Source organism: Nannobrachium achirus (assembly GCF_963921795.1).
Source record: "Nannobrachium achirus genome assembly, chromosome: 3".
Lineage (NCBI taxonomy): Eukaryota > Metazoa > Chordata > Actinopteri > Myctophiformes > Myctophidae > Nannobrachium > Nannobrachium achirus.
The window spans coordinates 42,981,273-42,999,244 of NC_137812.1; the positions used below are offsets into that span (position 1 = coordinate 42,981,273).

Sequence of the window (17,972 nt, forward strand, 5' to 3'; positions counted from 1 at the left end):
GACGGACGGATGGACGGACGGACAGGGGCGAAAACATACTCTCTCCCATGCCTTCGGCTGGTGGAGACAAATACCGGACAGATCCGTCTTGATCACATGACTATAGAGATACTGTGTACTGATTTGCATGTTTTTTGGATAAAATCTCAGGGATTTTTTTTTACATAAGTCGGCCTCCTGGTGGCGCTATAAAAGGCAGATATGAAAGATGCAGGGCAAAGGTTTTTCCTTGGCCTCTAGGGAGTGCATATACAAAGTTGTACACTGATCAGTGGAGTTATAGGTAAAGTAAAACACAAATTGTCCTGTTATAGCGCCTCCATGAGGCTGATTCGATTTTTTTAAGTGGCACAATTTCACCAAAATCGCATACTGCGTTCATGATTTTAGGCATTTTATTCAACATGGACCAATCCTGCAAACTTTGGAAGCCAGTTTTAGCCAATCAGGATGGAATATGGAAAATCGGACAGATCCATGTTGATCACATGACTGTAGAGATACCGTCTACTGTTTCGCGTGATTTTTGGACAACATCTGTAGGAGTACTGGCAAAAGTTAGTTTTGCAAAAATCGGCCACCTGGTGGTGCTAGAACAGGCCCATGTGAAACATTTGGGGCAGAGGTTCTGAATTGGTATCCATGGAGTGTGTGTGCACAGTTTGGCAGCGACCGGGCCAACGGTGCCAGAGATTAGCTGGTAACAGACAGACGCACACACACGCACGGACGGACGGACGGACGGACGGACGGACGGACGGACGGACGGACAGGGGCGAAAACATACTCTCCCCCATGCCTTCGGCTGGTGGAGACAACAATTGCAAAGACACTGAATGTCCCAAAAAGTACAGTTTTGAGCATAGTTCACAAGTTCTAAGTCAAAGGAACAGTGGCTACACTAATGAACAATATTTTCAGAGGGGGTTGAATAATTTCGAGCACAACTGTACATACAGACAAGCTGTGACCGTTCACATACTAAACTTGCGACCCACAGACGCAAAAATAGGGAATAGGGTGGATTTCGGACACAGCCAATGTCTTTGTCCAGGGCCCACTGCACTAACGTAAGGCCTGACGGTTGCTCTGATCATGTCTTTGCAGTACCTAACAGCAGTCTGAGAGTACCGTTGGCTATGGCAAGGAGGTCTGTGGAGGTCTGCTGGCCTATCGTTCCCGACGACCTTTGCTGTGTGTCTCTCTCCCTCATTCCTGTCCATCTTCACTTAAAGAGTCATGAAACCCAAAATCACTCTATAAATATATATTATATCAATGAGTCACTTGTGATGGGGAGCAATGATATGGTTCAATTTGCCCATAGGCTTGTGGATTCAGAGCTTTCTGCTCCTATTTCTGTGTTCTTCCAGTTTCTAGGTAGAAAATAAATATTTGACGCCACTCATTACATATTTGCTCTCGGCGTACCATTTGTTCGGCGTGAGGTTCTAATTAATACTAACGTTTGTTTTATATATACAACTGCAGATAACCACTCCTACATTTTAGAAACCACTCCTAAATTTCAGAAACCACTCCTACATTTTAGATTTCTTTTCTTATTCTGAATTCTGATGAAACAAATAAAGCGGCAGGGTTTCTCGCTCCTTTAATAACTATCAATAAAGGCAGAAAAGCCAAAAAACGAATCTAAGAAAAACATGCATGCATATTGTTGCAAGTACCTGGCACAGAATTAATGCTACAACTATTAACTATTTTCTTAGTGATTTGTCTATTGATTACCTATTTAATAATGTCCATAATAGCTTGTGGAGGCTTTGGTGGGATTGAGTCTGGTTTGTGATTTTCGGGTCATATGTAAGGACAATCTTCCCGGAGTTACAGCAGAAACCCTTTCTCTCCTCTTTACCGCAATGTGAGCATTTGGGACATAAAAACAGTGAGGTGTTGCTCAGCGTGCTTCTGTAATCAACACGTAGGTCCTCTTGAAGCTAGAGATGCTCCGATTGCGATCACTCACCGATCAATCGACACATCTCTAAAGCTAATGTGCTCGTGATGTTCATATGATATTAGATTCAAACATAAACGGCCATTCATGTGAAACGTCTGACATCATACAATCCCCTTTATGCCCATATATGGAGATTCTGTACCTGATACCTGGAGATCAATAGTCACACTTGCAAATTAATTTTGTCCTTGTCCCTTTTATACCCATATTAGGGATGTAAACTAATATTCGGCGTTTATGAGATCAAAGTCGATTATCAAAATGTAATTAAACTTGCTTAAACTGTCATTGCTTATTTAAGTAGTCCCTTATTTATTAATTTTGTAAAAGGCCTTGAATAATGTGATCTTGGTTTGCAGATACAATTGAAAGAAACAATAGGGTCAGTTAGTTTGCATGTGCAGAAAAAGAAAATCCCACAGAACTCTGTAACTGATCTCTGAAGTTTGTACAGAAGCGTTGTAATGAGGACACGCACACCGTTAACCACAAGGCCCACAGACATGTCTCTGTGCAAGACGCCTTCATCGGTTGAAGTATGGCTGTTTTCAGTTGAGAGTGACTGAGCGTCTGAGCCTGTGTGTGTGTGTGTGAGTGGAGGAGTGAGTTACAGCACTCTACTGCCTGTCGGGAGCAGTGTGCCCTTCCCCCACTCCACTGAATGACTGTTGAGGAAGCTCCACTGAGCCTGACCCCCGCCAAACACACACTAGACTGAGCTGTATTGTTGGGTCCTAGTGCCTGCAGCAGCAGGCATATGATAAGATTTGTGTGTGGCTGTGAACTTGTTCTGTCTGTGTATTAGAGGTTAAAGATGAATTGTAAAATGGAGACTTGGAAATGTTTTGTTTTATTTAATCCTTGTTGGGACAGTTCAGTCAAATGATTATGGGTGCAGTGCAACAGGTATCTTTAATATTTATAATCGATTATATTGATTTTTAGTTTGAATAAATTGAAGTTCTTGTATTGCACCCTGAGGAAGGTCTATGTGCTGCAGCAGTGCCGTCCAAATTAACGAAAGCTTTTAAAACTTGAAAAAAAATTGGAGTGTGTGCCTTGGATGTTCTTAGTTTAGCTTCCACAGGCTACACAACACCTCTTTTAACTCATTCAGTGCCTATCCCGAACTAGTTCGGGATATTCTGGATCAAAAACACATTTTTATTTGCTATTTTACTTACCCCGAGCTGCTTGGAGCAACGTGGGTGGTCCCGGCTCGCTAGCCGCTAGCCAGCAAGCCATTCTACTCTGTCCGACGATATATTCCATTGAAAATGGTTTAAAATAAAGTTTAGACCCCCCCCAATGTTCACCCAATGTTCATTGTAGGCGGCGCGACGTATTCCATGGTGCCTCTCCCGAACTAGTCCGGGATATTTAATGAAAATGAATAAAATGATAAGAGGCCTTCTGAAGCCTGGCTTGATTTTTGTAGCTACTAGCCGAAAGCTAACAACGTCCTGGCCGGCCGTAGTTTGCGAACGAAATCGCCAATCTCCACCTAATCCAATGAAAGGCAACATCTTTAAAGTCTTATATCTCTTTTTTGTGTTTTGAGAAAGCGGCGCGAGGTTTCTTTACGGCGAAATCGCCCAAAAATGATCTTTTAGATGAAAAAATGGGAATGGCCATTCTGTTAGCATCTCCATCCGGGACATTTCCATGCTGTGTATCAACGTGAGGACGTGAGGTCCTGGAAGCTGAAGTCATGGAAGCTAAAGCGCTCGCCTATGAGAGATGCGCTGGCATTCTTTGGCCCCTAGAGGGCGCTGGCACGCAATGAGTTAACATGACAGTGTTTCATTGTTGTGGTTTTGCATGTCTGAAATGTACAACTTACCGTGTCAAGCTATGTGTTACAATAATCAATCAGTGTGAAACATGCATTAATAGGATGCTGTCACGTTTTTCAACAATGATAGTGAAAGTGAAAATGCCCGATCTATGTGCTTGTAGATCTGCTATTGTCACTTGTTTGGGTCCCGGGGAGACATCACATTTCTCTTTTGGGTCTCCTCTCCAGCTATTAAAAGTGCCATGCATAGTAGTACATAAGGACCGCAGGAATACACAAGAAACGGAGGGGGAGAGTGATTTAATCCGGTTGCTCCGTAGGTCCGTATGTAATGTCTCTGTCCGTAACCTTACGGACAACACTCGACGGATTAAAACCGATAAAGACGTACGTACGCTTGAACTACCCGTGGTGAACTTTTGTCAACCGTGGCAGTAGTGAGGACAATTACTTATGACAGTGGTTCTGAAACAATGTGTCCCAACAAGAAATATAATTTAGCAAGAAACGGGAAAAAAGGAACGTCATTGCAATCACTGAAGAGGACGTCTCGACTCCTCACAGCCTCAAACTGCTTTATTGGCATGAGAAAACATGCACACAAACGCGTGCACGCACACACTCACACCGCCTGTCCTCCAACAGCGAGAGTGCACTGTGTTCAGTCCGGGTGGTTAATCTGTACCTCGGTCCCTCGCGGAGTTGCATTTACCGCGATAACGTTGCCAACAGCAAACATCACGTCGGTCGTCGGGTCATGAAATTCTGTGGTTCTACATATTTTGTTAAAAAAAACACCTCCATATGGTACGCGGCCCAAACGGGAGCAGAATTAGAGCGGAGAGCGGGTCAGCACGTAAATAACGTAGAGAGGAACTATGCATGTCGACGGATCTACCGTACGTACTCTCACCCAAAATCACGCATACGTAACTATAAACGGCCCTTAAAAGGTTTGGGAACCACTGAACTAAAGCACAAACATCCCCCTCTCTCTCTTTCTCTCCATTCACCTCCATCAGATGGTGGTGAAGACCTACATGGACATGGACCAGGACTCGGAGGAGGAGAAGCAGCAGTATCTGGGCCTGGCGCTGCACTTGGCTTCAGAGTTTTTCCTCAGGAACCCTAACAAGGATGTGCGCTTACTGGTGGCCTGCTGTCTGGCAGACATCTTCAGGATCTATGCCCCAGAGGCACCCTACACCTCCCATGACAAACTCAAGGTATGACAAACATTGAAATCCTCTAACTGTCATATCGTCGCTGTCGGGTGGAAACCTTGTATGTCCAAAACCGTTCCTTTTTTTATTATTATTTGAAAAATGTGTTAAAGTAGTGAAAATAGCACTTCTACAAGCACACAAAGCCACGCGATGTGAGGCGTTGTGCGACAGACACTCTTGTATGATGAAGTAGGGCTTTAATTTACAAAAGAACATAGTATTTTGAAACTTGGAGACGCAAGGTTTCTGCCCGACACTGACGATATGCTCTGTACCACTCTGGGAGTAGGGAATTTACCAGCTCAACTAGTGATTTCCATCATAAATAACCACCAGCACAATATCCCCTATCCTTCATTTTCCTTATTTCTCTGTCGGGCGCTCTGCACCCCACACCCCCTGTTCGTCACAACAACTTCCAACGGCTATGTACATGGATGTTCTGTCCCGCTCCTTATTACCAAACCAAACCACCATCTCTGTTGTTGAATGGTCTAGTCTAGTCATTAGCAGTGCTAAGTGCCAAAATAATTTCCCCACTTCCTAATGAAAACGCCTGATGCTTTTATAATTATACACATAGTACAGTACATGTGTGAGTGCATGAATATGCAGTTCATTTAAGATTTAAACACACGTTCACCCTGCAGTGTAGGGGAGCATCAAACTGGGTCAATGGGGCATGTAATAGACTGCTGGAGCTCAACACTCATACACCATAGTGAGCCTTTGGTAGAATGTACATTTAAAGTTTGCTCTCTGCAGCTTCTTTTTAATCATTAGCACTTAACTGTATAACATTCTTTTCATTCATATCCATCGTTTCTTAACTACACACCTTTCTTCCGTGTTAATTGCCTCCAGGACATCTTTCTGTTCATCACCAGACAGCTAAAGGGACTGGAAGACACCAAGAGCCCGCAGTTTAACAGATACTTCTACCTGCTGGAGGTGAGGAGCTGAGTAGGGGCTAGAGTTACAGGGAAGGAGCTGTGATTGTAAGATAAGGAATTGTTACCAGCTAATCTCCATTTGAGGTATGTGAGGTAGATGATGAGGGGAAAGAGAGAAGAAGTTAGGTGGGTGGGTTGAGAGGGTTGTAAGGAATGGAGAAGAGCCATCCATCCAGTGTTTCTCAAATGGGGGTACGTGTACCCCTAGGAGTACGTGGGAGTACTGCAGGGGGTACGTGAGGAAAACTAGAAAATGTGAATATGTATTATTTTACTGTTATGGTTAATGATAAAACATTGACAGAGTTGTTGTGAACCTGCTCATCTGTACATTTCTAAACCAAATTACATCAATTACTTGATGTAATTTGGAGATACAGCAAATAGTATAAAATCAGATACAAATTAAGAAGTTTGTTCCCAGCGTTGATGATGGTGACAATTACATCATGTTGATTACAGAAGCACGCTGAGCAACACCTCACTGTTTTTATGTCCCAAATGCTCACATTGCGGTGTCTTTGTATGGAAAGAGGAGAGAAAGGGTTTCTGCTGTAACTCCGGGAAGACTGTCCTTACATATGACCGAAAATCACAAACCAGGCTCAATCTCACCAAAGCCTCCACAAGCTATTATGGACATTATTAAATGTCCGCCCGCCCGCCCGCCCGCCTGCCCGCCTGCACACACACACACTCCCCCCCCCCCCCCCCCCCCGTGTGTGTGTGTGTGTGTGTGTGTGTGTGGGTTTGTGTGTGATTGTGCATGGCCTGAACAACAGCGCCCCTCCCTTAACATGCGATTTCAGATCAATTGCTCCAGCCACCGAGGAAAAACGCTGAGACAGACAGACACTCACTCAGACATTCGCAAAATTATAGTATAGATGTTTATTTGCCATTATGCTGTTTTATTTTTAACGTATTGGCATTGGAACTGGACTTTTGATGTACATTTTGCTGTAGTCAGGCCAGGGGAAGGAGGTACTTGGCTTTCGGAAATCGGTTTAAGGGGGCTATTGCAGCCAAGAAAGATTGAGAACCATTGCATTAAAGAGTTGTGGGGGGGTGGTACCTCTATTTGATGTTTATAGGAGGATGAGTGACAGCTGACGAGTATATATTGTTGTTGTTTGTGGCTGTAGAACCTAGCGTGGGTGAAGTCCTACAACATCTGCTTTGAACTGGAGGACTGCAACGAGATCTTCATCCAGCTCTTCAAAACTCTATTCTCTGTCATCAGGCAAGGACCCTCAACACTTCCCACTTAAATTCAGTAGCAATTACAATATTTGCCCAAATGTTAATGTTTCTGAACACCCTTTTTATATAAAGGAAATAACTTTATTTGAGAAGAGTGTGATTGAATGAATAACTCAACTACTGTTTCTAATGCATTGGATGCATTTCATAGGGCATTAAAAAGGTCAGTTTCAGGTTTTTTTAATTATAATTATGCAATGAGATGTTCTGGCAGTGTGCACTGCACACAGAGTACTTTTTCAGGGTGCTGGTTATTACCATCATTGTTTACCAGTGTCAGAAATGCACGTGATGTGCGTCTTAACACTGCTCCACTCGTCGGGAAATTGCAAAGCACCAGAAGAAGCGAAGCATATATTCCCCTGTGCTAGGAAGAATTGATGATCATGATAAGATAGGATTGGAATGATGGTGGAGACTGTGGTGAGAAAACGAAATTCTCCACAGACAACCACATATTAGGCTGTTTTACCACTGCCCAAAAACCGTGTGCTCAAAATATAGACTCACATCTGGTGCACTGATAAATCTGATATCTTTCCATCTCCGTCCACAGTAATAGCCACAACCAGAAGGTTCAGATGCACATGATGGACCTGATGAGTTCCATCATTATGGAGGGAGACGGAGTCACACAGGAGCTCCTGGATACTATCCTCATCAACCTTATACCTGCACACAAGGTGATCTATTATACATACACAGTTGTTCCTAATTTAGAGGCTTAACACATGCAGCCAAACAGCGATACTAATGGCTACATTTTCTGTGACGCAGAATCTGAACAAACAGGCCTACGACTTGGCCAAAACTCTGCTGAAGAGGACAGTCCAGACCATCGAGGCATGCATTGCCAATGTGAGTAACAGCTCCTGTTCTACTCTACTCTTCCCTTCATTCTTTATCTCACTTTGGTGTGCCCTCACTAAGTGCCGTCATTTGTTTTATTCATTGTCAATAGTTCTCTAAATTAGTTTTCCTGTCTGTTTTTCTTTCCATCTCTCGTCTCTCCCTCACAAATTATTTACTCACTTCTCTAGTGCTGCTGCTTGCTAAAATGCAAATCGCAATTTTCTGGGTTCATAAGCAAATAAGTAAACGCGAATGCAGCGTGACGTTAATATTGGTTAATACTTTTATGATTAATTGTGCTACCCTACTGTCCTGTCTCTAACATTCTGTTGTGTCTCAGTTCTTCAACCAGGTGCTGGTGATGGGCAAGTCATCGGTCAGCGACCTTTCGGAGCACGTCTTTGACTTGATCCAGGAGCTGTTTGCTATCGACCCTCTCCTTCTCACCTCAGTCATGCCTCAGCTAGAGTTCAAACTCAAGGTTGAAGACACACTCTATTATCCCCAAAGATTTAAACCCATTATCTCTTGTAAAGAACTAATTTCTTTTGAAATAGGGCAGGCTAAGCATGCTGTCCCTTAGGCTTGGGTGGTCATATTTCCCTGACATTTTTCACCAGGTAGCAAAATTAAACAAAAAACGAAAATAAAACAAAATTAAACAAAACAAAATAACTTAAAAGCTATGCTGCTTGTGATAGAAGTCATTGTAGCATGTATGACATCGTCTAAACTACAATGCTGTGTCTAATATGCAATTAGTCTGCTTGGACAAGTATTGCTGGGTTTGAATAGATGGGAAAAAAGTCCTTCTTTCATTAATTCAGCATACCTTGCTGGAAGAGCCAATGACACTTGTTGCAGAGGAGCATACCAATGTGTCAGTGGATGATATGGAGACAGACTTGCATTTGAATAAAATCATATGGCCAGTAAAATGTTTTAGGTGAAAGAAATCATATAAAGGTAGTTATATGTGGCAATATTCTCATGATTGCATGTATGTATTTTTGATGGTATAGGAAAATATTACTTTGGGATTTGTAAATATCCTGGTATTCTGTAATAACGCCTTTGTCACCGCCCAAGCCTTCTGACACTAGTACATTATATTATTATATAAGTCGCATGCATTTAGCTTTCCTTGGCAGTAAGGATCCTAATAATACCATTGTGTTTCAGAGTAATGATGGCGAGGAGCGTCTAGCTGTGGTACGGTTACTAGCTAAATTGTTTGGGGCCAAAGACTCTGAGTTGGCCACACAGAACAGACCTCTGTGGCAGTGTTTCCTTGGACGGTAAGTTAACGCTCAAATACCTGGAACGCGCCCACGTCGCATTAGATTTGAACCACTTTAACCATTATTTTATGCTTTAACTATTGAAAAATAGCAGATATACAAGCTCACAGCGCGGCACCGAGTGCCGCGCTGCGAGCTTGTAGATCTGCTATTTTTGAAAAATCGTGAAAACGAGTGCAAGTCTTTGGATATCTTTGACCCGATCTTTGACCCGACTTCTAAATCCTTCCTCTAAATCGGTGGTTCTCAAACTTTTTCATGTCAAGGACCCCCAAAATTACAGGTATTTGGCCACGGACTCTCATCTCAAAATATGTTGTTCCAGGGACCCCCAGAAGCAAATATTTGAGTTATAAATGTTCGCTTTTAAATACATATATTCAAAATAGCAGATCTACAAGCTCGCAGCGCGGCACTCGGTGCCGCGCTGTGAGCTTGTATATCTGCTATTTTTCAACAGTTAAAGCAGTCAATAATCCTAGGCCTAAATGGGTTAAACACACGCAGGCTTAGTTGTGAGCCAGTGTCAAGCATCATCTTAGATCTTCAAGCTCTTAGATGGTTATTGTCTGTGCGTGACATGATGTGCAACCAAGTATAAATCAGGTGTAACGTGACATGGCCAACCTAACAGCACCCACATCTGTATTTGCTTACTTACTCTTTATCGTTTGTGAACTGAACGTTTTTTCTTTTCTTTCCCCCTCCACGCCAGGTTTAATGACATCCATGTTCCAGTCAGGCTGGAGTGTGTCAAGTTTGCCAGCCACTGCCTCATGAACCACCCAGACCTGGCCAAAGACCTCACAGGTGTGTCTCTGTGATGGTTTGTGTTCATATCGGCGTTGTCGGTGGAAACCTTATAAGACCGTTCGTTTTGTATTTATCATTTTAAAAATGAACTAAACTAGTGAAAATAGCAGATCTACAAGCACACAACGCCTCGCACCACGAGGCGTTGTGTGCTTGTAGATCGGCTGTTTTCACTACTTTTGTGTGACAGCCTTGTATGATTAAGCAGGGCTTTACTTGGTGAAAAGTCATACAAATTTTAAACTTGGAGATACGAGGTTTCTGCCCGACAGTGACAATATGTTTTTGTCTTTTTCTGGCCTCGTTTAAATGTGTTCTACATCCCTGACACACAAGGCACATCACTACAAAAACCCAGCCCTGACCCTTCTCTTCCCTCTGCTTCAATCTATCAGAATACCTGAAGGTGCGTTCCCATGATCCAGAGGAGGCCATCCGCCATGATGTAATTGTCACCATCATCAACGCTGGGAAGAAAGACCTCAACTTGGTTAATGACCAACTGCTGGGCTTTGTGCGGGAGAGGACCTTGGACAAAAGGGTGAGATGTGTAATCGTCTGGATTTAAACCCACATGGGAAAACAAACATCTACAGTACCACTTAGACAAGTGAAATAGTAAGGATAAAGTATTAGTATTTAGTTTGTGTCCTGACATCTTGCACAAGAAACCATCAAGTACCACTTAGTCAATCCCCTTTTGTGCAAGTGAGATGGTAGTCTTAGTCTTGCTGGCAGCTTGCTGGCAAGCTACACTGCTGCATATACAGTATACGCACTCATACATAACATGTATTATTCATATACCTAAACACACAATGTGAATCTACATACGTAGCAGCCAGTGTATTCTGTACATGTATTTACTGTATAACCAGCCAATGTGCATCTACCCACTTTGTATTTTTGGTATATCCAAGGACCTTCCAATAGCCCCCTTTTCAAACTTATTTCTATTAAGCATAATTTTATTCTAGTACAGGCTGAATATGAATAGCAATGGCCTTATGGGAGTAGATTAACATCCCTGATTGTTATTCACACATATTTACATACTTATTTTACATGGTGTCTAACACCATCATGTTCATCTAGTTCTAGTCAGTCCAACTGGCTAGAAGCCAAGTGATTGATAAGACTATGGAAAGAGAAGACATGACAGCATGGAACTTATCTTATTATTGAATATAACAAGAAAAGTAAAATTGTCTTTTCGCTAAATCTCCTCTTGCTTTTCATTTCTCTCCTTCTCGCCTCCCTCCTTCCTATAGTGGCGTGTGCGTAAGGAAGCCATGATGGGCCTGGCCCAGCTTTTTAAGAAATACTGCCTGCACCACGAGGCAGGCAAGGAGCAGGCCCAGAAGATCAGCTGGATCAAAGACAAGCTGCTACACATTTACTACCAGAACAGCATTGACGACAAGTGAGCACGCATACCCTAGATGAAGACACCCGCATTACATAGCTAAAGCACACATACAGTGACATAGTGAATCAATATTATATATTGAAAAATGTCCTGGTCAGAAACTGACACAGATTGGAATAATTGTGTAATACAGCTGCTTAGTTTAGTGGTGACAAGATAAACATCTGACATCAAATGCTTACTAATGTTTCCTGCTTTAGTTTTAGCCCTAGTGGTGGTGCTCTAAGGATTGCAATATCTGTCTGTCCTTCCGTCCGTCCGTCCGTCCATCCAACCCTTTGGTCTCAAGATGGCTTTAAAAACTAGATAGCTAGATTGTCATGGAATTTGCTTTGCCCCTGCACTCTCCCAGGAGAGTGAACCCTACTTGCATGGCCATGGCCTTTACATGTCCACTTTTCCACGTATCTTCCATGCAAGATATCTCAAAATGGACTAGACAGAATGCTATGAAACCTGGAATGGTACAAGATCTAGCGGCTGCTAGTGGGACTAATTCTCAAATTTCAATTTCAGTGTTAACAACTTCAATTGCTCTCTTTTTCTATCTCTTGTCTCTCTTATCTCACAGGTTATTGGTGGAGAAGATCTTTGCCCAGTACATGGTACCTCACAGTCTGGACACAGGGGAGAAGATGAAGTGTCTCTACTACCTGTATGCCTGTTTGGACACCAACGCTGTCAAGTCAGTACACACAAACTCAGGCATCATAGAACCCTGTAAAGGAACACTGACCCACATGTTTGAACTACAGGCACCCACTGTCATATTGGGTTACACATTTGCTTAACAGGAACGGAGACACAAAGAAAGTGAGTGGAGTTTCTCCTCAGGTATTTGTAATCTCTCACTTTACTTCGTACTTTTGTCTCTTTGTCGCACGCTCTCTCCTCTCAGGGCTTTAAATGAGATGTGGAAATGTCAGAACATGCTTAGAGGTCTGGTCAGGGAGCTTCTGGACCTCCACAAGCTGCCAGTGGTTAGTCTCACAGACACACGCACGCATGCACAGGACATAGTTCACATGATGTTTGTTTGGAAGACATACAGTGTTTCAATAATCTTCTCTCTCTCCCCTGGCAGTCTGAGCCCAACACTACAGCCATGTTTGGGAAGCTGATGACCATTTCCAGTGAGTTGAATATGTGCATACACACTGCCACCATAAAATGGTAGATTTTTTAAAAAGCTTTTATGCTCTGTGTACGATTTGTCAGTCTGCCTTTAGTATCAAATAGTATTGCCTTTATCAGGCATGAAGGAAGCAGTGTTTCTCTTGCTGTCCATCACTCGCTTAACCTTAACCTGTGTGTTTCCACTTTCCAGAGAACCTGCCTGATGCAGGAAAGGCCCAGGACTTCATGAAGAGGTTCAACCAGGTGCTGGGTGAGGATGAGAAACTCAGAGTCCAGCTAGATGTGCTCATCAGCCCAGCCTGCTCCTGCAAACAGGCCGAGATCTGTGTGGTGAGAGAACACACGTGTGCATCAGTACATCTCACCTCCTCAAACACATAGCAGATATACCACCCCTCCCCATGGATTTCTGTTATAAATCTTCTGCTGAACCAATCAAACTAATCGGTGGGGAAATGAATGAGAAACGGGTATGACACTTTCTGGAAACTGGGGGCTACAGTTGTACGCACAGCCTATTCTTGTATTAAGACATTGGTTACTTCTGCCCGGCAACTATATGTTGCTTTAGATAGACATACTGTATGCTTGACTACAAATGTTAGGATACCGTGTAGTTTACACAGATGCTAGGTTTGATGTTTCCCTTGTATTCTAGGACCTTGTAGCATTTATTGACTAGCTATATTGTAAAATGAGAACCGCAGAAAAGTTTTTTTCCGTTAGGACCAATAACTAATCAATTACACACAATTCAATTCAAAGGGCTTTATTGGCATGAGAAAACATACGTTTACATTGCCAAAGCAGAAGTGTACACAGAAGTCTTGAGGCGTAGTGATTGAAGTTTTTTACTTTTGTCTACAGAGGGAGATCACCCGTAAGCTAACGTTCCCCAAACAGCCCACCAACCCCTTCCTAGAAATGGTGAAGTTCCTGCTGGAGCGTATCGCCCCCGTCCACATCGACTCTGAGGCCATCAGGTCAGTAATGCTCTGAACTGGTCTTCATCCTTAGTTTTACTCTCAAAACTGGACACTTCATTTCTCCATGAATACTCCCAGGGTAATTAAATGTTCACCGTATGATACACCAGCAGAACTCTGTCTCATCCAATATCTCTGTGATGGAAAGCCTTGTGCTCTCCCCCATGCCCCTGTGTGATTGTGTAACAACACATTTACAACAGCATGCTGGCTTTTCTCATTCAGTGAGACACCTGCTGGTGGCAGGGTGCGACTACAGGCTTTCTGCTCAGTGGAAAAACACCACAAGGGGGGAAACATCTGCTCTGGATGGACTGATGGTGTTGAAGCTGTTCAGACTGATGCATTTTGTTGTTTCATATAAACACTGACATTGTCTATGACATCTGCTTAGTGCCAATACGTCTTTACCTGCCACTGAAATTGGTTTTACTAATGAATTAAAGGTGTTCAATGGCTTTATATTCCCATATTTAAAAATTGCTTTAGGGTGTTTATTCAGTGAATGTCCAGCTGTTTGATAAACAGAATATACATTTTCAGGTCTGGATCCAATCAGGGAGAGAGAACTCGTACAGGAGGCAAGATAAACAAGTGAAATTGGAAGTAGTCAACTAAATGAGCAGACAAAATTCGGACGCTATAAAATTGAAGCTGAGAAATAGGTTCCCTCTCCTAGCCCACCTGAAAATGTTTTCTCTTTACTTAAGAGCTGGAGAAACGAGAGACTGAACAAACACATTGTAGCAGTGACTAGTATGGGAATATACACTACAGTAGCGCTTTAGCTTGTTTAACAAAAACCTTTTTGCTTTAACTAAAAAATTAAAATGACACAGACCCTTTTTATATTGGTCGTTTCTTGGGTCGTTTGTAATCTCTCAGTGCTCTGGTGAAACTGCTCAACAAGTCCATCGAAGGCACAGCTGATGATGACGAGGAGGGAGTCACCCCTGATACAGCCATCCGTGCCGGCCTGGAACTACTCAAGGTTAGAGAGCGAGGCAATGCAATGGAGGTGGACAGAGCACAGAAAGCAGAAGCGAGGCCACTAAAGAGATAGGAGTAATCAAATGCATTGCTTCTTCTGTTAATGCATTCTTTTAAAATAGGAACATACTTTGATTCACTGGTAGAGGGCTCTGGAGAGCATGAATTTGTAATTAGCTGAGTTATACTTGGCTGCGCAGAGGTTTCGCACCAAAAATAGTTGATCTATGAGATCATAACGTGTTGCAGCACCATGTACTGCTGAGTTTGCAGATCAGCAATGTTTTGTCTGTGACACCTGGGCCAACTACAGTAAGTATACATCAGGCCTACTGTAAGTGCAGCACCTGCTCACAAATGAATAGAAGAAATTAGGGGTGTTGGAAATGCAATCAATTTTGAATTTGGGAAGCCAAACAGTAGATTTCAAAAGTTTAGACTAGATTTATTTAAATTAAAAAATGGAAGTCAAGACAAGTAGTTGTTGGACTGAATACTTAGAAACCCTAGGAGGATGAGCGATGTAAACCTCTTTCTGTCTCACTCTCTTCCTCCAGGTTCTGTCGTTCACTCACCCCACAGCGTTCCACTCAGCAGAGACATACGAGTCTCTCCTCCAGTGTCTGAAGATGGAGGACGACAAGGTGGCAGAAGCAGCTATCCAGATCTTCAGAAACACGGGCCAGAAGATCGAAACAGAACTGCAACAGATTAGATCGTAAGAGAAGGACGGATACATGGAGGGTGGGAAGGAGGAACTATGCATTTTCTTTGCAGTTGATGTTGCACTGGATATTTTAGTTACTGTATGTTTAGTTTTGGCTCGGATCGGGTCATTGGACTTCTGTACAGCCCAAGTTTGGATTAACCACTTAAACCCTATATATTTTGGTCCCCTCCTTTTTTTCCCTCTACACTGAATGTCGTCATGTGGTTAAACAACGTTTCAACTTGTCTCTATTGATTTTCCTGTCTTTCCTGTCTTCCTCTATGTGCTCAACAGGACACTCATTCCCATACTGCATCAGAAAGCCAAGCGGGGCACCCCCCACCAGGCCAAGCAGGCTGTGCACTGCATACACGCCATCTTCAACAACAAGGAAGTGCAACTGGCACAGATCTTTGAGGTAGGTCACTTCCTGGCCTTTTCATGATCCTTTAGTTAGTTAGTTAGTGTGGTTGAATAGATGATCCTCTAGTTAGTTAGTGTGGTTGAATAGATGATCCTCTAGTTAGTTAGTGTGGTTGCCCCAGACTATAGTACTTGTCCCACTTTCTTCCATCCATCTTTCCGGAGATGTATATTTTTTTGGTTTGGTTTTGGTGGCATGCACTTGGGCCATACATATGTCAATTTGACCGGCTTCATCGGGACCCGTCTGCTTGCATTTTGCTAAAAGACATGTTGTATAGTTTAAGAAGTTATATATTCATTTATTGGAGAATTAATTTTCTCCCTTGACTTGAATGGTAAAATGCAAAATGTACTTTTCCCAAATATGGAGATACTGACATCATAGATGTCTGACATCATAGACCACATGAGACTGACACAGTATGTCCATATATGGGCATTAAAGATATCGGCTTAATATTGATGACATCGGGGATCTCCATACTGTATATGGGCATAAAAGGGACAAGGACTGAATGAATTCGCAAGTGTGACTCGTGTCACGGCTGCCACACTTGCAATGTCCCAGAATTGCAAATGTCTAGTTTTGTTCCATTCTACTAATTTGTCATCTTTTCTCCCATTTCCCTCCCACAGCCGCTGTCTCGTAGTTTGAACGGAGATGTCCCAGAGCAGCTGATCACTCCGCTGGTGTCCCTGGGCCACATATCCATGCTGGCCCCAGATCAGTTTGCCTCACCCATGAAGTCCATTGTGGCCAATTTCATTGTCAAGGACTTGCTCATGAATGACAGAGTATGTGGAACAAACGGTGTAGTCACATGCACACTGATGTATTGTATTCTCCATTATTTCTAATACATAAAGAGTAGGACATAACAGTCATGATTTTTCTTAACCAATATTTTATACTTGGTAAAAAATAACTGATCTATTTTATCTATTTATTTGTAAGTCTTGCCAAGCCGTGTGGCCCACATGTAATAATGTTGATGATTAACTATCAATCATTGGACCCACTGGCGGGGGTCTCCGGGCCTCTTGCTGAGGCCCAGAAGCCCCCAGAGTCCTATATGACAGAAAAGTGTTCATGCTGTATAATCTAATCGGTACCTTATGTTTTGTCAAGTCAATGGGGAACAAGAATGGAAAGTTGTGGACAGCCGATGAAGAGGTCTCACCTGAGGTCCTAGCTAAGGTAAGACCTTTTAAAGGATGCCGTATCCGCACATGGATAAAACATAATCCTGTGATGCCATGATTGTGGCTTGAATCTTTGTTGTAAAAACACAAAAGTTTTCCTCTATAATCCCATTCAAATTTTGATGCTTTATTATTTTTAATAAATTATAAATGGTGCATTTATGTAGCGCCTTTGGCCAAGGCGCTTTACAATGATTGTGCATTACATTCACATATTGATGGTGAAGGAAACGATGCAAGGCACCAACCTGCTCATTGGGAGTAATTAGGGGTACAGTGTCCTGCTCAAGGACACTTCGTCACTAACTCTGGAGATGGAAGCAGCCGCTCTACCTCCTGAGCCACTGCCGCCCCTGCAATAATAAACACTCACGAGGCACGCAACAAAATGCTATAATAACAGGCTAAACTAAATATTGGCGTTGTAGCGACAGTGTTACATATCGTTGTTGTCGGGTGGAAACCTTGTATGTCCAAAACCGTTTGTTTTGTATTTATCATTTTTAAAATGATTTAAACTAGTGAAAACAGCCGATCTACAAGCACACAACGCCTCGCACCGCGAGGCGTTGTGTGCTTGTAGATCTGCTGTTTTCACTACTTTTGTGCGACGGCCTTGTGTGATGAAGCAGGGCTTTGCTTCGCGAAAAATTTTACAAATTTGAAACTTGGAGATACGAGGTTTCTGCCCGACAGTGACGATATGTTAACACAACACACACAGGCGAGCGGCCGAGCTTGCACAACAGAGTGCAGACTCATTGCTTGCCAGTGTGCTGTATGTGCATGCACTCAAACTTTATTGTTGATCATGCATGACGTGATAAAAGCGTTTTCACAGAGGTCAGGAAGTGAGTCATCATTAGATTTGTTACTCGGTACATTTATGGAGGAAAAAATAACAT

The 17,972-nt window shown here is 42.8% G+C and overlaps 1 protein-coding gene across 2 annotated transcripts in view; it reads left to right on the forward strand.

Moving 5' to 3' along the window:
• pds5a (PDS5 cohesin associated factor A) overlaps window positions 1-17,972 on the forward strand; it is a 43,856-nt gene that overhangs the window by 15,978 nt on the left and 9,906 nt on the right. For both annotated transcript variants that reach the window (XM_080721361.1, XM_080721362.1), the window contains exons 3-22: window positions 4,802-5,005; window positions 5,870-5,956; window positions 7,104-7,201; window positions 7,778-7,904; window positions 7,999-8,079; window positions 8,414-8,554; window positions 9,256-9,371; window positions 10,090-10,184; window positions 10,583-10,728; window positions 11,459-11,610; window positions 12,188-12,301; window positions 12,515-12,596; window positions 12,701-12,749; window positions 12,944-13,083; window positions 13,621-13,736; window positions 14,625-14,730; window positions 15,287-15,447; window positions 15,733-15,856; window positions 16,501-16,659; window positions 16,994-17,062. In XM_080721361.1, coding sequence (XP_080577487.1) covers window positions 4,802-5,005; window positions 5,870-5,956; window positions 7,104-7,201; window positions 7,778-7,904; window positions 7,999-8,079; window positions 8,414-8,554; window positions 9,256-9,371; window positions 10,090-10,184; window positions 10,583-10,728; window positions 11,459-11,610; window positions 12,188-12,301; window positions 12,515-12,596; window positions 12,701-12,749; window positions 12,944-13,083; window positions 13,621-13,736; window positions 14,625-14,730; window positions 15,287-15,447; window positions 15,733-15,856; window positions 16,501-16,659; window positions 16,994-17,062 — 2,367 coding nt within the window. The remainder of the gene's footprint in view (window positions 1-4,801; window positions 5,006-5,869; window positions 5,957-7,103; window positions 7,202-7,777; window positions 7,905-7,998; window positions 8,080-8,413; window positions 8,555-9,255; window positions 9,372-10,089; window positions 10,185-10,582; window positions 10,729-11,458; window positions 11,611-12,187; window positions 12,302-12,514; window positions 12,597-12,700; window positions 12,750-12,943; window positions 13,084-13,620; window positions 13,737-14,624; window positions 14,731-15,286; window positions 15,448-15,732; window positions 15,857-16,500; window positions 16,660-16,993; window positions 17,063-17,972) is intronic.